At 40.7% G+C, this 25,590-nt stretch overlaps 1 protein-coding gene across 21 annotated transcripts in view; it reads right to left on the reverse strand.

Annotated features, from left to right (window-relative positions):
* The window catches only part of dnmt3ab (DNA (cytosine-5-)-methyltransferase 3 alpha b), a 569,168-nt gene that overhangs the window by 241,366 nt on the left and 302,212 nt on the right, over nucleotides 1-25,590 (reverse strand). For all 21 annotated transcript variants that reach the window (XR_011340476.1, XM_069886523.1, XM_069886520.1 and 18 more), the window contains 2 exons: nucleotides 23,554-23,600; nucleotides 21,489-21,635 (listed from right to left, as the gene is read on the reverse strand). Coding sequence is in view for 20 of the 21 variants with exons in the window: in XM_069886523.1 (XP_069742624.1) it covers nucleotides 21,489-21,635; nucleotides 23,554-23,600 (194 nt within the window). In the remaining variant the exon portion in view is untranslated. The remainder of the gene's footprint in view (nucleotides 1-21,488; nucleotides 21,636-23,553; nucleotides 23,601-25,590) is intronic.

Consider the following 25,590-nt stretch of genomic DNA (forward strand, 5'->3'; position numbering starts at 1 on the left):
GTTAAGTGACCAGAAGATCTGATAATGATGTCATTCTGGACAGTTTCCTGGTTTCTCCTTTTCAAGAGACTTCAACAATCCAGCTGTGGGCAATTTACATTGGAACTGGGTTGTTGAATTGAAATCATATCCCATAATGTAGGAGACAATTTGCAAATCACATGCAAATCTTGATTGAAATTCAAAGCTGTGCAACATATGTGCCTTTGGTGGAATTAATATGATGAAGATACTGATGTTTAATGACAAGGAATTTGGGATGATGCCCATGAATATGGTTGAACAGGCAACTATGAGCTAACATCAGAAGGTAGGATGTGATGAAGAGAGGCCAAAGGCTTCATGAAATGATTTCCAGACAGCCATGAAGCAGAATGGAGCATGAACATACCATTGTCAGGAAACAGGGTCCAGGGTAGAACAAGAGTATGAAGACTGTGGAGGTCCAGGAGTTGGATTATGTCTGGACTTGTATTCTGAAGACACCAAACAGGAATCTTCGTCACTCACTCAATACAGAATTGCAGATATTTAAGATATGGAATGTAAACGGATAAGCAGAATTATTCCAAGGAGATTGAAGTTTGTGCTGCGACACTTGACTGAAACAGGAAAAAAACGGAACCTGTGCAAGAGAGGGTTTTAATGATATCTTTATAATTCAAGTTTACATTTTCAAGGTAGAGGAAGATTTGGTTGGAAAGTAATGGAAAAATGGTTATTTGCATTATAAAACCATGTTACATCTGTCATTCATCGATCGAAGAAAGCACTTTGCTCTGTACTTGAACATGTGCTGTGATATGCCAATGTTTGGAATGTGCCATGTCAAAGGTTAAACAATTGCTAGTATTGTGCATTGCAATAAGGTGTCTAGGTCAGACACTGGGGCAGAAAGAGTCTCATAGTAATTAGCGTGACAGACAGAGAGTTGCAGTGACAGGATTAAGTGATTTTTTTATGACTGTATCCTGTACATCATTAGATTTAAAATTATGTTGAGACATTAAATGCAGAACCCATTACTTACTCTTTGAAAAGTCCAGCAGGGCGCATCTTAATCAAAGCAATGTGCTGATAGCATTGAATGTTCCCAAAGCTTAACAATGTGAATACTTAGTGATCTGAGTACTTTTTTTAATCCATCTTTTTTTTGACCCATGAGGTTGTTAATCACTCCAGAAATCTGTTTCAGCTCTTCCATATCATAATTCCTTGAAATAGATGTTAAGTTAACATCTTCACAACAGCAAATGACTGAATGGGCTGGGATTTGACAGCAGTTCTACATGAAGTGCTTTTCGCCATTCATCTCAAGCTGGTAAGTTTCAGCACCCTTGTGTAAATTTGTATAAGTGCTGGACTTAACTGTCCAAGCTTAGCTGTGATCCATCAGTAAACTTGGTTGAAACAGAAGTTCCCTTACATTCCCAGTACAGGTGTATTTATGTTAGAGGGTCTGCACCGGATCCCTCAACCTACCATTTGAATCTAAAATGGAGAGTTGTGGAGAAGGGGGAGAGAGCAGATCATGGGTATTTTTAATATAAAAAGAATAATTTTCAAACTTGTTTAAATGCTTTTGGATGTCAAAAACATTGGAAAACATTGACAGCTCTGGCAGACAGTGAAACTGGGGCTGAAGCTGCAATTAACAAAGTTTTCAGAGGAGGATGTGGGTGCAATTTGTTCAGGACCACCAAAGTCAAGCCATTATGTCATTTAAGGTCTTGCTGCTCAATTCCAGGATCATGTGCAAAAGCATGATCAGCTTTTCAGGTTTGGTTCTGGCAATTCCGGGAGTACAGCAGGTGCTGATTTACTTTTAAGTGGCTACAAAACATATCCCAGACCAGCAAACTTAGTTCTTTGCGTAAACTGCCTGGCTGCCTGTTCAACACTTTCATCCATCCATTCTTTTTTATAAAAATGTACAAAAATACATGCAGGGAATTTCAATTTTGGTTTAATTTTGCATTTGAAGATTTCCATGGGCCTTAACTTTGTCCTGAAGCCATCCACAATAACACCAGGGTAAACCTGATCCTTCTGTGGCCTTTACTTCTGGTTTGCACAGTTTTAACACCTTTCCATTCCCCTGTTCTATTGCCTATCATTTTGAAATTCATGGGGGTTTTATCCATGTTTCTGATATTTGCCAATGCAAATTTATGTTTCAGCTGGTTCCGTATAATAAACTGCCGAAAATTACTTTATGATCAAGATCTTTTCACAGTTTCTGTGCAATTTTTGTATTTTTGGCATAATACCAGATTTTTCCTGTTCATGAAATGATTGCACCAGACAACAGTCGCCTCAAAATCATCACTAAGGTCTGGGTGTGACTTGGCCCAATGCAGTGCAAATGTTCTTATTTTATTTGGGATGACTATGTAGAAATCTTGCCTCTGTTCACGTCCCCACTCTGCAACGTGATTTTTTAACTCTGGCTAAAGAATGATTCTTTTCCTCAAAGAATATTGCCTTTTTTCTGTTTCTTAAAGTCTCCTCTTTCTTCCTCCAATCTCTTACCAGTTTCTTATGCACATCAAATGCTCTTGCAGCAGTGCAGTTGTTTTTTTGCCCATTTCTATCACTTTTAACTTAAAGCTTGCTTCATATTTTTGTCACATGCTGCATTGTTGGCAGACCCTCCATGATAGCAATCACCTCCAGCCAATGCCCAGCAGATCAATCCACATGATCTATGAGGGCCGGTCAACGGCCCACCTTAGACATTGTGAGCTTTGTGGATCGATTTATATGTCAGTCAACGAGGCATCATTAAAATGAGGCTGGGGGTGGGGGGCGTCAAATTATACGCCAAAATGTACAGTATATATAAACACACACACATAGTAACCTATGATCAAGTCCTCAGGGTCAGTGCGAACGTAGGGACCCCTCAAGTGAGTTATTGTGCCCCCCAACCACTAATGACCCCCTGACGCCGACCCAGCATGTCCTCCTTTCTGGAAATTTGGAAATGGCCATCCTAGCTCATGGCTCTATTCCATGCTCAAAGATCTCTCAATTAAAAACAAACAAAAGCTTTTTATGATTATACAAGTGTCTGAATTGAACGAGTGGATCCAGGTTCAAAATTAGTCCTGTGTTCCCCTCTTGATGCAGGGGTGTACCTCTTTGATATTGTTTTCTGTTTTAATCAACGTCACCCAAAGAATGACACTCAAAGGGAACACAGCATCTTCTCCCCTGGACTAAGGAGGTGCTTCAAAGTAATGGGTACAGTTCTGTGCCTGCCCACGACATGAACCAGTGTAATTGCTTTACTGCCTTAAGAAATTTAAAACACACAAACAAATGCATCTTTGAGCAGAGGTTGTAAAACTGTAAATCAGCTAAAGACATCAAACAGAAATTGTTGCAATTTTCTGAATTTCTTCAGCATGTAACTGCACTGTAATTTTATAAGATTTTACCCTTCAAAAGCCCTTTTTCCACTGGCATCCCAGTTAATTGGCTGTGTTGGCTGTGCACTGTCCTGGGACAGGAAGCTGCTTGTGCTGTTTCTACTGGGCCACCTTTAACCAGGACACTGACTGCTTTTCCACTGAACACCACTCATCCCCAGGGATCAGAGGGTCTACCTTCAAATGGAATGGATGGAAGACGTCCTTTTTCCACTGGTTTTCAATCTTCTTCAGCATGATGCTGAACCAAGCCATGAAAGACCCCAACAATGAAGACGCTGTTTACATCCGGTACCGCACGGATGGCAGTCTCTTCAATCTGAGGCGCCTGCAAGCTCACACCAAGACAAAAGAGAAACTTGTCCGTGAACTACTCTTTGCAGATGATGCCGCTTTAGTTGCCCATTCAGAGCCAGCTCTTCAGCGCTTGACGTCCTGCTTTGCGGAAACTGCCAAAATGTTTGGCCTGGAAGTCAGCCTGAAGAAAACTGAGGTCCTCCATCAGCCAGCTCCCCACCGCGACTGCCAGCCCCCCCACATCTCCATCGGGCACACAAAACTCAAAACGGTCAACCAGTTTACCTATCTCGGCTGCACCATTTCATCAGATGCAAGGATCGACAATGAGATAGACAACAGACTCGCCAAGGCAAATAGCGCCTTTGGAAGACTACACAAAAGAGTCTGGAAAGTCAACCAACTGGGGAACCTCGCGGAGATAAGCGTGTGCAGAGCCGTTGTCATGCCCACACTCCTGTTCGGCTCCGAATCATGGGTCCTCTGCCGGCGCCACCTGCGGCTCCTAGAACGCTTCCACCAGCGTTGTCTCCGCTCCATCCTCAGCATCCATTGGAGCGCTTACACCCCTAACGTCGAAGTACTCGAGATGGCAGAGGTCGACAGCATCGAGTCCACGCTGCTGAAGATCCAGCTGCGCTGGATGGGTCACGTCTCCAGAATGGAGGACCATCGCCTTCCCAAGATCGTATTATATGGCGAGCTCTCCACTGGCCACCGTGACAGAGGTGCACCAAAGAAAAGGTACAAGGACTGCCTAAAGAAATCTCTTGTTGCCTGCCACATTGACCACCGCCAGTGGGCTGATAACGCCTCAAACCGTGCATCTTGGCGCCTCACAGTTTGGCGGGCAGCGACCTCCTTTGAAGAGGACCGCAGAGCCCACCTCACTGACAAGAGGCAAAGGAGGAAGGACCCAACACCCAACCCCAACCAACCAATTTTCCCTTGCAACCGCTGCAATCGTGTCTGCCTGTCCCGCATCGGACTTGTGAGCCACAAACGAGCCTGCAGCTGACGTGGACTTTTTTTACCCCCTCCATAAATCTTCGTCCGCGAAGCCAAGCCAAAGAAGAATCAGTATGCCGATGTCAGCTGACACCAGAGATATGAGTAGGGGTAGAGGCCGTCAATCCATGGCAATGATTTGACACCGGGATGCTGATTGTTGTCCTTTTCCACTAGTCCCTTAAAAGGTTAATTCCCTGTTAATTCCTGCAACAAGGTGCCAGTGGAAGAGGGGCTACACACTAGCATCTCAATTCTTTAAAAACAGAAGAGATATATTTTCATGCAAACTTGACGCTCAAGATTCTACCAGCTGCTGTTGTTCTGTTTCTCATGCTGATAGGTTAGTTTAATCTTCATAACTTTTAATTATGATGACTTGAACTGACAAATTTCAGAATTCTCAGCATAAACAATTTAAAATGACTTTTTCTCAAATGGACCCAAATGCTCCAGAGTCAATCCATTATTTTTTGAAGTACAGTCATTATTATCATGTACAGAGTTTGCACAAAGAAGGACTCTCACTACAAATGAGACGCATAACCAGTTACATTGTTTTAGGTGATGTTGGCTGTGGGAGGTCAGTGAAGTAGGGAGAATTTACAGATCATTTTTTAAACAAGTGAGCAGAGATCTTTCACCTACATCTGAGCATGCTTAAATTGATTGATAACAGAAATAACAAAGTGTCAGCCTGTATGTACCCTCCCACAGAGCAGAGCAGCTTGAATTCACAGCCTTTTGATTCTAAACAGGAACAATTCAAACTGACAACAAAAGTTGTCACCAAAAGCATAAGATGCAAAAATATTTAATGCATAAAGACCATGTTCCAGGTATTGAGTGATCATGAAGTTGTCTATCAATGAGTGAATATGTTGGAAACACTTGTATCCCTAAACTCCTGGAGGAAATTAACACATCAAACAGTTTCTGTTTCTGTGGGAGGAGGAGGGATCAGGGGAGGGGAGGGGGGGATGGGTGGGTGGTGATGGTGCAGTCAGTGGAAGCAATTGTTGACATTTTGAGATAAGAACCTGCAGCAGATGTTCTCCAATATCTATATCATATTAAATCTCTCTCCTGTTTCACAATGATATATGTCCTAGTTAAAAGATGCAGTTGGACTGAAGGTAACTTTATCTAATTGGTCAAGAAGCATTAAAAACGAGTCAGCATTTATGTTACCTCAGCTTCACACTCAGCACACATTCTCTTCCTTCTTCACCATTAGAAACCTGTTCTCAGCCGCCAATCCCCTGCACTTTACAATCTTCACATTTAATCCTTCAATCCATCTTTTTTTTCAAGCCTCTACGTAATGCCTTGGAATATTCCACAATGTCAAAGGCACTCTAAGTGCACACACCTATCATCTTTGCAAAGATTTCCCAAAAAGTAACAACGTAATCTTAATAGCAGGCTTGAATCCAATTCCATGGGCATGAAAACAATGGGGGAAAAGGGTAAAGAATGAATGAGGAGAGAAGAGTACTAAACAAACATATACACAGAGAAACACAAAAACTGTGGGTGCTAGAACCTTGAACTGCTGGAGGAACTCAGTGGGTCAGACTGTTTCCATGGGTAGAAGCAGTCTGTCAGTGTTTCAGGTTGGGACTCATATCAAAATGTATGTCAAATGTATGTGTGCCATGTTTACATTGCAGGGCAGGCTATGGTTGAGGATTTTTCACAGTAATCAAAGCAAAAAAATCTTCTGTGGAGTAGGAGGAACACTAACCTTCTCTTTCCAGGGCAAACTGAACTGATGAAAGCAACTGCTAAAAATTAAAACATAATGTACAAGAAATACTCAGCAGATCAGACAGCATTTGTGGAGACAAGATTAAATACATCAGGTAAAAGAGGTTTCATGAGAACTTAAATTACCAGTCATTTTTTTCATATGGAACTCAGAAGACTGGCAGGATGGAGTTCACAGACTTGGTTTACTTTTCAGTGCAGGTTTGCAGTGGCTGCTGTACCTCTTCCACCATTTATCAGAATGAGATTATCTTCAGTTAGTTTCTGATAGCGGAGACTCATGAAAAAGGTTCTCCCATTAGTAAACACCAGAGACCACTTCATGCATAGGTGTGGAGAGCCCTGAATGAACATTGACATGCAAACTACGAGCCCAATATGTTTCTTGGTGCTGCACAATCTGACCTTCAGTATTAATGTGGGGGGAATCTCTTAACCAACATAATCAAAATTTTGAGAAAAGGACAATAACACTTCAAAAATGAGAATAAGAAAAATGAAGCATCTTTTCAAAATGTACTTCTTCCAAGGATTTAACACACCGTACTTCACTCTTGCTGTTTCTCAGGATGAATAAAAATACTATCATTGAGAAAAATACAAGGCACCAGTAGGCACTGTAACCAAGGTTTTATTCCATTGCAAAGCACAAATAACATCTGGAATCCAGCTCTTGCTGTTATTATTATATTTCATACAGACTTCTTTACAGTCTAGAAGGAGATCATTCAGCCCATCAACCCCATTCTCCATTTATTTCTCTGTAAACTATTCCCTTTTACATGCTTATGAACTCCCTCTGAATCTCCTGCCATACACTACACGAGAGATCATTCACAATAGCTAAGCAGCACATCTTTGAGAAAGGAAACTGGAAAGTCTGTGGAAAATGTATGGTGTTCTGTAGTCCATACAAACTAAGGTCATGGGATCTTTAAAGCAGCAACACTAACTCCTGCATCACTGGTGTTGCAGCACTGATGTCTGGATTTTAGCATGTTCAAAATTATAACATATCAAAAAAAAATTAAAATTATCAAGTAACAATTGATTTTACATGCTTTCATTCTTGGTGATTGGATTGAGTCAAAACAGATGCTGAAAAGAGAATTGTGTTTCTCAAATCTGTTGAATTAGCTTTTTGAGATTGTGAGCATCAGGGTGGATAAGGGCAATCTAGTAGATATAGCACACCTGAATTGTCAAAAAGCAATAAATGAAGTTCCACTCAACAGTTTATTTTAATAAGGTTAAAGGATGTCCTGAGGGCAGGTTGTTGAGTCGGCAGAAGTATCTATGGCACATTTTCACACAGGCTGCCTGTAACATTTGTCCTTCATGGTTTCAACTATTTACAATTCATATTCATGTCTTAAGTGTGGGGATCAAGTGTTATTTATAATAATAGGACATTTCACTATGAGGAGTTTAAAAGAGAAAAGGGATTAAAACAGGTGAAAAAAAGTTGACAGCATGTCACTGGAGAAACCCCGAGTCATCCACTGAATTGTGAAAAAAATTGAGAGGAAGGATACTTTTTTTAAAAAAGGTGAGTGGAAAGTGTTGATAATCAGGGAGAGCTGATTGCCCTTGTACATAAATCAGACTAGTTAACTGCGAAAACAAGTATTATTCTTTATTTGAAATGGATTAAAGTATTGAAAGTTTAACATTATTTACATATGGCCTCGCTGAGACCACTTCTAGAATTGTGTGTCCTTCCTTTAGCAAGGATATTGTTCAGGGGGAATGCAATGGGGAGGACTGCCCAATGAAGTAAGATTCAGCTGATCTCATTGACATTCCCCGGTGATTAGAAAAGTGCCAGATGGTCTCATCAAAATAATTGAAATTCTTAAAGGGACTCATCAAATATGTATGGTGCAAGGATGTTTTTCCTTGTTGAGATGTTTAGAAGTAGGTGAGCAGGAACGTATTCATTCAAAGGAATGAAAAACTTTGGAATTCTCTATCCAGAGTAGATAATGGAGGCTTGGTTATTTAATATATTTAAGACTGAAATGAAAATACTTTTGGTTATTCTGGAAATCAAAAGATATGGAGCAGAATAGAAAGGTGAATTGTGTAGAAGGTCAGTCACGAACCGAACAGGATTTAAAGACCAAATAATCTCCCTTCTCCTATTTCTGATTCTCTCTGGAAACCATGAAGCAGGCTTCATTGGACAACAGTCAACCTCTTAAACTGTACACCAAAAAATTAATGAGGATCTGCTGTTGAATTAAACTTGACCTTCAAATATCTTTGCTGCTTATGACCACAAGTGCTGGAAAAACTCAGTGGGACAGGCAGCATCCACAGAAAGCAATGGACAGTTGATATTTCAGGCCTTTCATCAGGAATGTTTATGATCACTCTCACTCCCTCCCCACAAACATCAGGGTCAACAGTATGAATTCCAAATAGATCGAGAGGAGTCGATGAAAACATTTTGATATTCACAGTTACTGCTCATCCCTTGAACGTGCCAGGCTTATTAAGCAGCATAGAACACTACAACATAGAATAGGCCCATTGGCCCATCTAGTTTGTGCTAGAATGTTATTATGCCGAGTCCCATTACCCTGCACCTGGACTCTAGCCCACCATACTCTCCCATCACTGTTCTGAAATTAGGCTCCACCTGCAGAGGCCCATGTGAATGCTCTACTGTTTACTTTATGGGGCCTGCAGCATCTCCTAGGTAATTTCCAAGAAATTATATGTCTTTTCCCAAAACAGTCATCAACTTGGAGACAAGTTAATTTTAGACTCGGGTGATTATTAATTTCCACCTTATTTGCAGCAGATATTCTAAGCTTTTTGCTGCACAGATGTAAATAAACTTCAGGGTGATTTCAAGTTATCGTAATAAGATGAGAGTGATTGATATGCAAAGGATTATTCTGTGAGTGACCCTTACCCTGAGCTTGAATCATTTTAAACAGTTTTTAAGGTGAGATGACTCCATATTTCTGTCTCGTTTGCAGGACAGAGTTGGTGATATTTATTAACTTAAGTAATAGCAATAAAGCACCACTTCCCTGTCATACATACATTTATATTTCACACTTCAATATCTTATTATGAGCACAATTACAGCAGGTTAAAATAGATTCGAGCTTGTTCAGATCTTCAATCCAATGAGAAATGAAATGCCGAAAAGGCTGAACTTTGTTTATTTTACAAAATTGTACTCTGTGGTCAGAACATTGAAAAGGCTTTGCATGTACAGGACAGTGAATTGCACATTCAAAGTATTTATGATTTTATTTCCTTGTCAAGCTAATTGCTGAAGTTAGTGAATGAAAGACGGTGGAAGATTCAATCACACTAGGAAATGAAACATTCTCTTCTGCAAGATATCTCCTGGAATCAGAACCTGCTCACTGACTCTGTACCTCCTACAATCACCTTATGACTGAGAAAAAGTAACCCCAATATGCAACAGCATCCAGGTGTCCATTTCATTTAATGCTGACACTGTTCATATATTGGACATGCTCTGAACACAATCTATTAGTTTTGAGAGAGAGTTATACTGCAATTCATGCTGTTCAATTGATCTATTCTTAAACATTATACAGTACATAACACAGCTTTCAGTGACATCACTACTTTGGAGACCAAAGATGAATAAATACGCTACATTTAAAGGTCCAACAGTGAAAGAATTTTTGTGCTTTAAAGTCAAATAAAATACTATATTGCTGAAGAACCTACTGAAACCACAATGAGTCACAATAATAAATACTACTTGGCATCAAGTCACTATTGAGCATTTCAATGGATATTGAGAAACACTTCTGAAATTATGAGGAAATAAGACAAGATTGACCTTCTCTGGTTTAATTATTAACCAGTCTTTACAAATGTGTTTTAGCTAACCATGACCTCTGGCACTGTGCAAGATATGGCATCGAAGAAGAAAGAATGATACCCATTTCCATATGAAAGGAATATTTTTGACTGATTTGGGCAGAGGCTCAAATTAAAATTATATCTCAGACAGTCTCTTGATTTTTTTTTAGAGAATTGTAGAAACCTGTTTTCCATCGACCTAATGGTCTGGTGAATGAAGAGTGGGGGAGGGATCCCAGTTCCTGATACCAATTCCAGAGCAGTCACCCGGAATGGAAAACGGATGCCAGCAAATGGTCAGACTTGGCTTCAACAATTCCCTGAGCACAATGTAGAATACATTTGATATTGAACCACCACTATTTGAGTCACCACTTAAATGACTTTAACAAATAAATTTTCACTCTTTTCTTAAAGGACTTGGAATAAGAATTAGTTTCAGTGCCTTAGGGTGCACTCATCTAGCACCAGATAGAGCCTCCTCCCTCACAGATTCAACATGACTCATTTCTCTCTTTCTTCTCTCTTTGGTTTGGCTTCGCGGACAAAGATTTATGGAGGGGTAAATGTCCACGTCTGCTGCAGGCTCGTTGGTGACTGACAAGTCCGATGCGGGACAGGCAGGCACGGTTGCAAGGGAAAATTGGTTGGTTGGGGTTGGGTTTTTCCTCCTTTGTCTTTTGTCAGTGAGGTGGGCTCACCTCACATGACTCATTTACTTTCTCGGTTAAAGGGTCTGTGAAGTTGCTGAATCACTCATTAACATGCATCAATCAAAAATATCTTACAAAAGCTAATTTTATCCTGCAGAAGGCCAAGTAAGATTCAAAGTCACTAAAATGCTTCTGTTTATTGCTTGAAGTCTTTCATGGGATTACATATAATTAGGCATATCATGAGTAACTCAGAAGATGAATCGTATCACTCGTGCATTCTCTTATAGAAATAAATAACCTAGATTTCTGACAGCACCATTTTATTTGGTTTAACAAATTATTTGATTACTTCAACTCACATATGAACCTAACATCCTCTAAAATAATGACGGTGTAATCAATGGTCATGATGTTCTTTGAAGAAAATTCCGATTATCCAGTTTTATGTCAAAAATCCAAGAAGAATAAGAGAAAGAGTACTAATATGCAAAAGTTATCAAGGAAAGCAAGCACTTGGAAATTCATGGAATTATCTGTGTCCGTCAAATGCTAGATCAGGTGCGATAAATGGTTGACAAGCAATTTAGACCTGAGGTAGCAGTCAGGGATCACAAAATGCTTTTCACTAACCATGTACATCTTAGATGCTATTCCTGGAGTTCTTCTCGAGAGATATAAAAAGTTGATCCATGAAATCTAACAACTTTCACAGTATGGAATGGGAAAAGAGCAGGCAACACAATATGCCTCCAGATAAAAGTGATCAATTTTCATTTATTTATATTTGATGGGGAACAAAATATAGTATACTCTGAAAAAAAACTTATGGATAGTTTCTAAAGTGCAGCCCTTTTAGTGGAAATATTATTTTCCTTTACACATGCAAACATATTAAATCTTTATACAACAGGAGTTCTTTAACTCATTGTTTCCATAAGATCATTTCATAGTCCTCTATTTTCCTCTGCAATAGTTGCTTTCTTAATTATCCCAAAATCAAAATATTCCATGCTTGAACAACTTGAAAGAAATTTCACTGAATCAGTCTCCACATTCAACTGACCATTAGTTTTCCTTTTCAAAATCAATGGCATGTAAACCTACTTGTTGATAATTCTTTAGAAAAACATACTCATTACTCAGAAACAAAAACTAGAACTCCCATTGTAAAATAAGAAATCCCAAGATATTTCACAGAGATTTAGTTAGAAGTTGAATTAGTGCCAAGATATTAGGAAATATTTGGATGGTGCAGTGAACTGGAATTCACTCAATGTGTGTAGTTCAGATGGCCAGCTCCTCCCTTGGCTCCATCCTCACCTACCCCAACATAAACCCTGGTTTTCCTGCCTTTCCTCAGATTCACTTGAGGACTATTGTATATTCCGGCCATTGATTGTAAGCTTTAAAAGGGTGTTTGTGCTCCTATCAAGTGTCTGAGTGTAATCAGTCACGTTATAATTGTAATAGCTTAACCTTTGAACCAGGAATGAAGCCCTATTGAAGCCAGGCATGCTCCAGGTCCACCCTCTGACCCCAGAGGCCCCATAGGAATTAGTCTACTGGCTGGAGTGCTTCCATTTTTACCTGATAGCCATGCAAGACGCCTTCAACTCCGATAGTCTCTGGAGGTCCGCAAAGGTGTTCGCCATCATCAGGGACTGTGCAACATACGAGTCTGCCATAGAAAGCTTGAAGGCCTGCTACATGAAGCCTCAGAACAATGTGCTAGTGAGACATCAGCTCTCTCAACGTAGGAAAAGCCTAGGTAAGTTGCTGAATGATTAGGTCCTTGAACTGTGGGCCCTGACTAGGAAACGCCACTACGAAGTGGTCACAGTCCGGTTGAGAGAGAAGGAACAAATTCAGGACACCCTTGTGGCAAGAGTGAGGTCGAGGTATGTGAGTCAGCAACTATTAGAGTTGGGGAAGAAAGATTTGGCCAGCACTCTGGAGCTGGGGAAAGCACTCAAGCAACACTAGGAGCTGAAGACCACACGTGAAAGTGGCACCTTTTCAGAAGACCAGGTCATTAGGGTGCCAGCAACCCCTGCAGCCCCAGCACTGCTTGCTGTGGCCACACACGAATGGGGATGTGGACAGGCACAGAACCCCCACACCCGATGCCCCATGTAGGATGCCATGTGCTCAGGATGCGGTAAGTAGGAGCCCTGGGTGAAGGTCTGCAGGACCAAGGGGAATTCAAAGAGGGCAAGCGCATGTGCGACCCTGGAATCGGTGTATGACTCGTGCCAGAGTCCTGAAGTGCTGGCCTCAGCCTCTCTGTGCTGCTCGCTGCCACCATCTTGTTGCGTCTCGTAGCGAGACCCGCCACTGGAAGTGAAGCATCATGGGAAGCAACGGCAGCCATCTTGCCACACCTCATAGTCGATGACATCTTGTCTGCCCAAGGGCCAAGAGGAGAGAGTCAACATCAGCATGGGGAGTGACGGTGTTTCCAGAGCACTGGCGTTAGTCATCCTGGATCAGGAAAGACCTCACCAATTGAATAACTCATCGATGGAGGTGAGGGTAAAAGGACATTTGACTGATGTAGACAATGGCTCCACTGAGAGCTTGATAAACTCTGTGACTGCTTTGTAGTACAACTTAAAAGTGTATCGGACGGACTATAGCATTTTCCTAGCATCACACTCGGCGATCATCCAGGGGTATCGTATAGTACATCTAACAGTTAAAGGGGGGTGAATTTTGTAAGTTCCGATTGTATGTATCAAAGGATTTGTGTGCTCCTGGGTCTGGACTTCCTGTGACACCTTAAAAGCATGACCATGGAGTACTTTGGCCCATTTCCACCAGTCACACCTAAAAGCCAAATGCCACATGCGGTCTTCTCCACTCAAAATATTGATACCCCACACTGTTTCCGAACCTGACCCCCAACTGCAAGCTGATAGCCTCAAAGAGCAGGTGTTACAGTGCGGGGGAAATCAGGAACTTATCAGAGCTGAGACGCAGCGGCTGCTCAAAGAAAACATTATTGAGCCAAGCAACAGATGGTAGTCGTAAAAGGGAGAGAAAACTCCAGGCTAGTGATTAACTATAGCCAAACAATTAATCGTTTCACACTCCTGGATGCGTACCCCTCCCTTGGATTTCAGACATGGTAATGAAATTCCGCAGTATCTATTTGACCATTGACCTGAAAGTAGCATACAATCAGTTACTGATCTGTTCTGAGGACCATTCCTACACAGCATTTGAGGCAGCTGGACAGCTCTATCAGTTCCGGAGAGTCCCTTTTGGTATCACAAACGGGACCTCAGTCTTCCAGAATCAGATGGACAAAATGATCACAGAGTACAGGTTAAAGGCCACCTTCCTTTATCTAGACAACGTCACCATTTGTGGACACTCTCTGGAAGACATGATGCCAACCTCCAGAAGTTTCTCCACACTGCTAAATCCCTGAATCTCACGTACAACTGCAGTAAATGATTTTCTGAACTAAATGTCTGGTTATTCTGGGCTATGTGGTGAAGAATGGTGTAATTGGTCCTGACCCCGATTGAATGTGTCCCCTGTTAGACTTCCCGTCCCAAAGACCATCAAGGTGCCTGGGATTATTTTCTTACTACACCTAGCGGGTCCCTCACTATGTGGATAAAATCCACCTCCTCTTAAAGTCCACCTCCTTCTCACTATCAGCTGAAGCCAAGGTGGCTTTTGACTACGTTAGGAGCTATAAGGCAAAGGCCACCATACATGCGGTGGACGAGAATGCACCATTTCAGTTGGAGAGCAATGTCACTGATGTAGCTCTGGCCGCTACCCTTAACCAGACGTGCAAACTGGTTGCCTTTTTTCCTGCATCCTACAAGGCCACATGCTTCAGAACCCATCACTGGAAGCATTACCTGGCCAGCAGAAAATTTACACTGCTCACCAACCAGTGATCAGTGGCATTCAGGTAAGATAAAGATAAAGAATGACAAGATTGAGAGGTGGAGGATTGAACTCTCCATCAATAATTATGACATAGCATACAGTCCAGGTATACTCAATGACCCTCCAGATGCTCTCTTACGAGGAAGCTGTGCCTCTGCACACACAGGCCAGTTGTGGTCACTGCATGATGAGCTTTGCCACCTGGGCATCAATCACATGGCTCATTTTGTCAAAGCACACAGCCTGCCGTACTCCATTGAGAATATCAGGGAAATGACCAGGTCCTGCCAGATCTGTGTTGAGTGCAAACCACATTTCTACTGTGCCAACAAAGCACATTTGATAAAGGCACCCCACTGCTTTGAAATGATTCAGTGTCAATTTCAAGGGTCCCCTCCTTTCAACCAACAGAAACATGTACTTTCTCAATGTTATCGGTGAGTATTCTTCACGTTTTCTGTTTGCCATCCCCTGCCCAGACATGACCACCACCACAGTCATCAGGTCCTTGGACTCAATTTTCACCTTGTTCAGGTATCCCAGCTATATCCATAGCGACCAGGGCTAATCATTTATGAGCGAAGAACTAACCCAGTTTCTGTTCATAAGGGGAATTGCCTCAAGGAGGACGACAAGCTACAATTCCCGGGGGAATGGACAAGTTGAAAAGGAAAACACAACTGTGTGGAAGGCTGTGAAATTGGGTCTCTGGACCAAAGGCCTTCTAGACTCACGCTGGCAATAAATCCTACCCACGGCACTCCACTCCATAAGGTCGCTTCTATGCACTGCAACTAAAGCAACTCCTCACGAGCTAATGTTCACTTTCCCGAGGAAATCTACGTCTGGGACCACATCCCGGCTCAGCTAACGGCACCAGGGCCGGTCCTGCTAAGAAAGCACTTGAGGAGCAAAACAGACCCACTGATTGAGAAGGTACACCTGCTGTACGCCAACCCAACGTATGCCTATGTGGCATATCCTGACCTTAAACTAGCCAGCATCCACCAAGTACCCCACACAGGGATCCGCTCGACACAGCTCAGGAAGTGGGTCAATCCACTCTGCAACCGGAGCTGGAGGCCTCTAAGACCCAGTAACTCAGCACCACAGGGGTCCAGGAAGTTCAGGAAGCCCAAAGTCCTCCAGTACTGAGGCAGTCAACCAGAATAACTAGACTTCCTCACAGACTCAACTTGTAAATATTTGTAAACTATTAGTTTTATTTTGAATGAATCATCTCTGTTTTTCACCCACAGGTTCTCTTCTGAAGGAAGGGGTGAATGCAGTGAACTGGAATTCACTGACCGTGTGTAGTTCAGATGGCTGACTCCTCCCTTTTCTCCACCCTCACCTACCCCAATATCAACCCTGCCTTACTTCAGATTCACCTGAGGACTATTGTATCTACTGGCCATTGACTATAAGCTATTCAAAGTATGTTTGTTCTCCTCTCAAGTCTCTGAGTGCAATCAGTCATGTTTCAGCTAGAAAGAAGGGACTAGGGACTTGATGTGGAATTCCAAAGCACAGGGTTTATGCAATGAAATATCCAGCTGCCAATGGAGGGGCAGAAGTAGAAAATTACAGCAAATGGAAATTGATTCTTCTTTTATAGAAGTTGTAGGTCAATTGGGTGTAAATGGGCAGCATGGATTAGAGGGCCGAAAGAATCTGTTACAGTGCAGTTTGTCTAAATTTTTTTTAAACTAAAACTAAAAAAAATAAAATAAGATGACACCTGTACAATTTCACGAAACAAATGGATAAATCGAAGTGGACCTGGCATCTCAAGTACATCTTTTCACATTTATTTTTAAGCAAACAACACACAAAAATCACATATCTCGGGGAATAGTTACCGAATTCCTGGCCTGGGAGGATCAGGAGCATTTTATGTAGATTTCAAAAGGCACAGCTTTAAACAGGAACATGATCTTGGAATGAAGATACAAAGTGCTTTTCTTCACTGTGGTTTGTGGTTGAAGTATATGTCTAAACATGCTCTGCTTGTTCCTACAGCAGGAGTCTCTTCTTACCAATTATTTTGCAAATTTCAAAGCGAACACTTGTGGTGATGCAATTTTCTGAGAAGCATTCAAATATATCCTTGAGGGCTTCAGTCATTCTGGACTAACAAGTGATTCACAGAAGGCACTGAATGCAGGCGAAGACCAAGTTCCACATCCTTTATTCTTTCATAAATCAAAATATTGAGGTCAAGTCTTGGGATGTTATTTTGAAGTTGTGCAAGTCCATGATGAGGCCAAATTCTAAGTACTGTGTGCAGTTTTGTCAACTACCTACTGAAAGATCCCCATAAGATTGAAAGAGTGCAAAGAAAATTTACAAGGATGTTGAAAGGGCTTGAAGAATTGGGTTAAAGGGAACGGTTGAGTAGATTAGTTCCTGGAGTGTCAGAGAACGATAGAGGTATACAAATTTTGAGGGGCCTAGACAAATACAAACAACCTTTTTCCACTGTGATTGGGTGAGACATGAATGAGAGGATAAGAGTTAAAGGTGAAATGTTCAAGGTAAATATTTGGGGGAACTTCTTCATTCTAAAAGTGGTGAAAGGGTGGGATGAGCTGTCAGTGTAAGTGGTGGATGCAGGCTCAATTTCAACATTTAAAAAATATTTGGATGTGTGCATAGATGGGAGGGGTATGGAGGGGTAAAGTCTGCATGCAGGTGAATGGGATTATAGTTTGGCGCTGACTAAATGGGCCAAATGACTTGCTTTTGTGCTGGAGTGTATTGCGGTTCTAAAATAGAAGATATCCTCTTTTGCTTCTTCCTCTTTGTCAGCAATTTCTCAGAATTGTTTATACTTAAATTCTGGAGGTTCTGAGGAGACTGATGAAGCCAACCGATGACCCGCTGACATCCACATATGAGGCAGGAGGTGCTTCACAAGGTGGGCAGGTGCAAGTTGGTGCATTTCCTTCTACCATTCATGTTGGGCCTCTGTGTAGTCCTGACATGAAGAATGAGGCTCTCAATGCCATCCCAAATGCTACTGTTGAGCACTCGTGGGCCAGGAATTCCCATGTCTGTTTCAAGGAATCTTTTCCTCTGTCCTGAGAATAGTGCATCTGTTTTTGGGAGACATTAGCCATGTAAATATTGTCACCTGGACAGGAGTCTAATTAGGGCATCAATGTTATAAATATTGGCCTGGGAGAAACTACATAAAACTGCCAGTGGAATTTAAGGGTTTTACAGAGACAACATTGGTGGTAACTCTCCGGGCTTCATCTACTGAAGATAATTCATTTTTATGAAGCCAACAGGAAAGGAAATATCAACTGCTGTCTTTCGGACCTTGAACTTTTTTGCTATTTAAGATCCCCATCTTCAAACATTCTTTTGTTCTGATGGGCACTGAAGATGATGGTGAATTCAACATCCATGTCTACCTTTGTTGAGAAGTGGCTGCTGAACTATAGGAAGTGCTTTAATATTTCCCAAGGTCACATTGTGGACCTTTATTGTCCTGGGTTGTCCATAGGAGCAGGAGCAGGATGTGAAAGCTCCTTTGATTTGAGGATGTTAAGAGTAAGGCCGTATCTCTGGAATGCTTCAGTGAATGAGCTGAGAATGACTTGGGAATGTGCACTTTTGCAAGCATTGGATGGGTGAGCGGCCAGGGTCAAAGCGAGAGTCCACAGACGGGACTTTGGGAGCTCGGATGGGTGGAAGGTCAGGGCATGGGCGAGAGATGGCAATCAGGGTTTTGGGAGCTCCAGTGGGTGGTCAGGTGGATTTACTTTTACAAGCTATACATAGAAAATGCCGTATGTTTGGGCCTAAAATAGGGAGCCAACTTTTACAGGGTATCGACTATTTCACGCATATATACAGAAGACAAAGGGCTCAGGACCAAAACACTGAATGCCTTTGACTTCCTATAGATGCTGTGTGACCTGCTGAGTTTCTCCTGCACTTTTGTGCATTGCATTACCATCCCAGCCTCTGAAGAGTTTCCTGTTTAACTCAGTCTGCATTCCCATCTTTCTCTATCCGTTATGATATATGTATTACCCAAGTCAATTGTCCCTGCAGGGAACTTCTGTTGAGAGAACAGATTGAAAACTCTCTCTACATTTTATGTCCTTGTCCTTTTAACTTACTCCTTGATAGATTTGAATTCAAAGTTCAAGTTCAATCAAACCTTTTATGTCAGTGGCTTTCAATGTTTTGAAAAATTGCCTTCTATTATTCTCCAACAAATTAAACTTTGTTAAGCACTTGGTAATTTTGCAAATAGCTTTTGGTTTAAAGTACAGGCAGTATCCGAGTTATAAACATCTGACTTATGGACAATCCGTACTTACGAACGAATTGTTCCCCAATTTGCGCATGTATTTAATGTTACCTCACGAATGCCCCTTCTGGTATGCAAGACATTGATGGAATGAAAGTGTGTTAAATTTTAATCATGATCTTCTTTCCTTTTTTTGTTGCACAGAAAGGTAAAGTTTATACTATAAACTAAGACAAACATTTGATGAACTGACGCTAAATAAGCACTTGTTCTGACTTACCTACAAATTTGACTTAAAGACAGACTTAAGTAACAGAACTTATCAGTAACCTGTTGACTGCTTGTATTCACAAAACATGATCTAACCAGTGATTTTGCACAATTTTATCCTAGTTTCAAGAGTACCCACATCTACTCACCTTCACTGAAATATCACATGCATAATTTTTCACGTCTCAAGAAAATATTTAGCCAAGAAGATGAAATATGAACTATTTTCCAGTGTTTATGGGCAAATAAAATCTACCCAATGCTTGAAACTCTTGGAAACTGAGATGGAGGATGTTGGAACCATAGTTCAGACTCAGCTGTCCAGCAAGGTGACAGCTTCACAGCAACAGCTGCAGAGTCCATGCTTGTCCAAAAATACAATTTTGGACTTGTCGGGGTCACCAACTGTGGCCACTGGAATCGCAGTGGACACGATGAAATAACCACACAAGACATTTTAAAAGACAGAATCACGCACTCAACACACGCTGACGTCATCACGCACTGACATCACATAGCCGATGCCTTTTGGGAGTTGTAGTGCTGTTATAGCACCGCTACACTATGATGCAGTTTGGAGCCACAAGGTCAGAGCAAATCCTAAAGGGAGCATCAGTGAGCAGATTATTGGTGAGTAGGTTAACATTGCCAATGACATTTCTTGACACTTGTTGAAGATTGAGTGTGGACTGACTGGGTAGCAACTAGTCAAAATAGATTTGCCCTAGGCAATAGAACAAGATATGCCTGGGTAATTTTCACATTGTTGGGTAAATGTCAGTGGTAGCTGTACTAAAAAAGCTTGATGCTCATACAATTATGTTTAACAAAGCCTGAACAACTTCATAGTCATGTTATCAAACCAAACATTATCATAGCAGATGGCAAAGGTTTGGTTTGAGACCAGTATTTTAAGATGTGCTTGAAATATGGAAAGAAAGGTATTTGAAGTGGAGAGAATTCAAGAGGTCAGAGCAGGCCAAAAGACCTGTGGCAAGAGTGGAGCAATTAAATTCTGGGATGAAGCAAGAATTGGAGCAGTGCAGATATCTTAGGAGTTCATGCTTGAAATTACAGAGGAGGAGAGATGAGTTTATGGATGGTTTCCAGCAGATGAAAGATGAGAATTTTAAAACCCGAGAACCTCAGTAAGCCAGCAAGAACAGAGGTAAAGATTGAAGGAACGGTATAAGTAGTTTGCATATAGTTTGCAAGGTAATTGGGAGGCCATTGGAAAAAATCCATACAGTTAACAGGCATTCCTGAGGTTTTTGACAGTGGATAAACTATTGTTTTAACTTTTATTAACAAACAATAGTAGCTCCACTGATTCAAATTCATCTTATTATGAATACATTTTCTCCACAAATTATCAGAAGGTTGCGATTCACCCAGATTTGCAACTGAATTGTATTGAAATTTTTTAAAAAATCATGCAATGTCTACAAACCAATGCATTTTCCCATAGCTTAGTTTTGTGAAAAACTTTGCTGTGGTCTTATGCAAGCCATTTGATCAATATGCTCAGCTATTTAGCAAGATATCTCAAGTTGATATTCCATCATATCAAACGTTTCCATAACAATAGGAAGATGAGTCGTTAGAAACGAGTTCACCTTTTACTGAGTAGTAGAAGTAGGAAGAAGGTAATTATATTATTAATTAAGAAAAAAATCTACAAGGAAATTTTTGAAATATATGAATTCATTCGATTGTGTCAGCATCTCTTAATCCTAATTAACATTGAATACTCATATTTTTATCCACATTTTGATTGAAAGTGTGAATTCGTATCACTGGTTTTACATCTGCATGGAAATTCCTACTTATTGTCAAATATGAGAGGCTTTACAAAAAGCAGCACATGAATGGATTACTGTAACACAAGTTGAAGCACAAATTTCAAATTGCCATTTTTAATCTTTATTTAAATACTAGCTGAATTAGTATAATTGCTGGGACCTTTGATGGTCTCCGGACAATGGCCCAGTTTTATTCATAACGTAAACTCACCTCCTTCTTCCATTTAGCCAACCACTCATCTCGCTTCCTTTTACTGATATAATAGGGATCGCCAGCTTGGAAGGTTATCCGCTGCACTGGTCTCTGACGCAGGCTATTTTCCCACCCTGATTGGCCACGATGTCGCCCCCTTGTTCCCTGTTCGAAAATAGTAGGAAGCATAAAGAAATTAATGAGCTTTAATATAAATTTAACTCCAATACCAAGTTAACAATGCATGTGTATGAGAGAAAGTGATAGTATGCATCAAATTACAACTGGAAAAGTTTTAAAAGGAGTTTTCAGCTTCTTTAAAAATGAATGAGCCAATATGTTTGACATTGATATTTGATTAACAAATGACGAGTCTTAGATTTTCTTGAACTGCAACTAAAAAAATATTCAATGAAGTTATGTCTGTTTCTACATTGAAGAAAAGTATCATGTGAGCAATTGAAATCCTTTATCCGGACAACTAAAATGCAGAAAACTCCAAATACCGAAATTTTTTCCTGGTGCTGGTGCAGGAGAGAGCGAGAGAGCGAGAGAGCGAGAGAGCGAGAGAGCGAGAGAGCGAGAGAGCGAGAGAGCGAGAGAGCGAGAGAGCGAGAGAGCGAGAGAGCGAGAGAGCGAGAGAGCGAGAGAGCGAGAGAGCGAGAGAGCGAGAGAGCGAGAGAGCGAGAGAGCGAGAGAGCGAGAGAGCGAGAGAGCGAGAGAGCGAGAGAGCGAGAGAGCGAGAGAGCGAGAGAGCGAGAGAGCGAGAGAGCGAGAGAGCGAGAGAGCGCAGCGCAAGTCGGGTGGGTGGGGGGAGAGAGATGGCAGCGCAACTTAGGCGGGGGGGGGGAAGAGAAAGAGATGGCAGCACGACTGGAAGGGGGTGGATACGACAGCTCATTTTGGTGGGCTTAAATCTGGGACAACTGGCTTTTGTTCTGAAATCCGGAAAAATCCGAAATTTGGAACACACTGTCCCACAAGGGTTCCAGATAAAGGATTGTGTACCTGTATTTAAGTTTCAAATAGTAAAATGTTCACTTCTCCCTGCTATTTCTGAGCATTTACCTCTAAAGAGCTCTTTGAAATCATACTTCATAAAGGGGTCTATGCATTTTATTTATCCAATATTGCCCTTCTTTCAACTTTACATTTCAATGGTCTAGATCATGTTTGGTCAAGCCCACTCCCCATGTTCACTCCTTGTTCTATTCTACCCCCAACTTACTTTTTGAGGCACCGTGTCCAATTAAGCTCCAGGTCATCCTGCCATTACCCCTTGCTGTCAAAGGTCATGTAAAGTATTTGCAAATGTCTCAGATGCTCAGAGTCATTTAAAAACAGCTCAAATGCAATTTATTGATGTCTATATAGATCAAAAGTGAGTTAGGCTAAATTAACTTTTCTTAAAATCATTAAGATTGAACAAATTTAAGCAAAATTAAATCACTTACCTTTTCAATCAAGATTGGTGACCCCCATTCAAATATAACTCATTTGGGATGAATGAAGAAAATATCACATTGAATACCCATTTTTTAATCCACATTTTGATTGGAAGTATGAATTCTTATCACTGGTTTTACATCTCCATGGAAATTCCTACTTACGGTCAAATATGAGAGGCTTTACACAAAGCAGCACATGAATGGGTTACTGTAATGAGTGTGATCACAGGCGTCACATCGCTCATCAATAAAAAGAACACCTCATATTCAGATTCAAATGAAAAATTCATATGATGTATGCCCTGACAGGGAAATAAGAAACTATAGGATTTATTATAAAGCTGATGAATATTATGTTCAAAGTTCAACTGAAACAATGGTTCCTATGCTCGTTTATTAAATTTCAAACTTTAAATGCTTACAAAACAAATAGAAAGGCTCCTTCATATGACTGGAGTGCCAGCAAGATTATTTTGTGGGTGTTTTTTTTTGCAAAGCATTCATGTGCATTACAACTCTACACGAGTTACTATATAATGCAATTGAGCTTAATGAAAGGAAGGGAATGACATCTTTCCATTGGATTATGCAAACTGAAGCAATGTTGCCCAGATATGAAATGAAAGGTTTATTACCTCGACTTTTGCTGACTCTTGTGTTGATGTGGTGTTTTCCTCAGATCCTAAAAAGGTGAACAAAATCCAAATCAGATCCTCCATCATTCACTTAAAACTATATCACCCAAAATATTGACATCAGAAACAGAATAAAATAAGACTGATTAATTCCAGTTCAACATCATTATTTCCCCAGTGTAATATGGTCCTCTTGCTAAAACTGTAGTCAAAATTTACTAATTTTCATGCCAGTTGAGACATCTGTGATCTTCATTTTTAAAATTTTGGATTCACCTTTGTAATTCACACATCTACATGAAAACCCTTATTTTATGATCTCATCATCTTTAACTTGGAGGTGACAATGTTCGAGAAGAGTTTTTCCAACAACTTAGCAATATGTTTCTCACCCCAACTCCCCTTTCTGAGAAGGCGACATGACAACTGTGTTTGGTTTTCTCATTTAAGATCACAAATGGTGACCAACTCACTGAGATAAGCAGCAGCGTAAGTAGGCCTTCATAGCTGGGAAAAGTGGCAGGATGTATATATTACAATATAATTAGTTCCCTTTCCCTCAATTCCAAGCAACACAAAAAGAGTTTCCTGAGGGATTAAAGACAACATGGTGTCTTTCACAAAAGGAAAAAGTATCTGGAAATATTTCTAAAATCTAACTGAAGAATAAGTAATGCGATAAAAGGTTGTATTACCCATGTGTTGTGTTAGGGAGACCTGCCCTTGTGAAGTAGTACTTCTAAAGGCTGTTCCCTTATTTTACAATTTTTAAAAATTGAAATGTCAAAATACAACACCATGTCGTCACCTCAAAGACAACTCTTCCTTTTGGATAATAAGAAAATACTGAACATTTTTTTCTTGAAAACCCAGCAGAAATATATTTCTACAAATAGCAAATAAAGTATCCAGTATAAATGTATTTTAGGTTTTGAATCTTGGAAATTGTCTGAGAAACTTGAATGAAAATACATATATTCAGATTTATAATTAACCCATGACATCCAGAGACAGGAATTATTTTTGGAAAATGATACGATCATTCGGTAGGCATTTTGGAAAGTGATCTGCAAACAACAAAAGTTAAAGTCACAGTTAATGTGCTTTAGTGGTGTTGCTCAAGAAGGAATATTGACCAGGACTAATCAAATAATGCTGTGAGATCTTTTGCAGCCATCTTGTCAGGCAGGAGGGCTGATGATTGAACATCTGATATCAAAGATGGCTATTGACATTTCCCAGAAGTGCACTGATTCTCAAATCCCAGAATAGGTCTTTTACTTTGCCTTCTGAAGCAGAGAAAATTCAGCTGCCCTGAACCAAGATGACATTTGGCAGATAGGTGACATCCATCTTTTGAAAGCATGGTGATTCTGGTTCCAATTATACACTTTTGTTCATAAATTTACTCATGACAATGCCTCCATGATGAATAAACTCAAAAACAGTCCTAAAATGGAATATGCCATTACATTTGAAAGAAGGAACAACTTGCAAATTGGTTTTCAGGTCAAAATAGAAATGAAAAGGTATGTTTTGGATCAACTTTTCAATGGGTTTCCTTGTGGGCCAAAATGAGCAACTCTGATCCCCTGGATCTCACAAAAAAATAAAACTTATTTGCTTTATTTGTCTTTCCATCCTTGGTGATGGTAACTACAGTTGATTTTAAAGACTGGATTCCTACTTCTCCACAGTTTGGAAATTCACAGGAGAAGTAGCTGTTAAAACTAACTTGGACCTTCTGGAAACTAGAGTGTTAATATCAGCCACGAAATGTCAGTTGTTGAGAGCCATATACAACAAGGTGTAAATGCCTATCCTAGTTGAGCCATGTTCTTCTCTCAAACTTCACTTGTCGTTATTAGAGTGCCATTGTCTACTGGTTCCAGTTCCCTTGGTCACTCACCAACTAGGTTCAAGCAGGTCTAAATTGATACATGCAACAGGAACAGCTTGAACCAGACATCAAGGCATGTGCACTGCAGCCTAAACTGCCAGAAACAAGTACAACTAGCAGATAGCAGTATCCATTTG

The sequence above is a fragment of the Narcine bancroftii genome, chromosome 6 (assembly GCF_036971445.1).
Source record: "Narcine bancroftii isolate sNarBan1 chromosome 6, sNarBan1.hap1, whole genome shotgun sequence".
Classification (NCBI taxonomy): Eukaryota; Metazoa; Chordata; class Chondrichthyes; order Torpediniformes; family Narcinidae; genus Narcine; species Narcine bancroftii.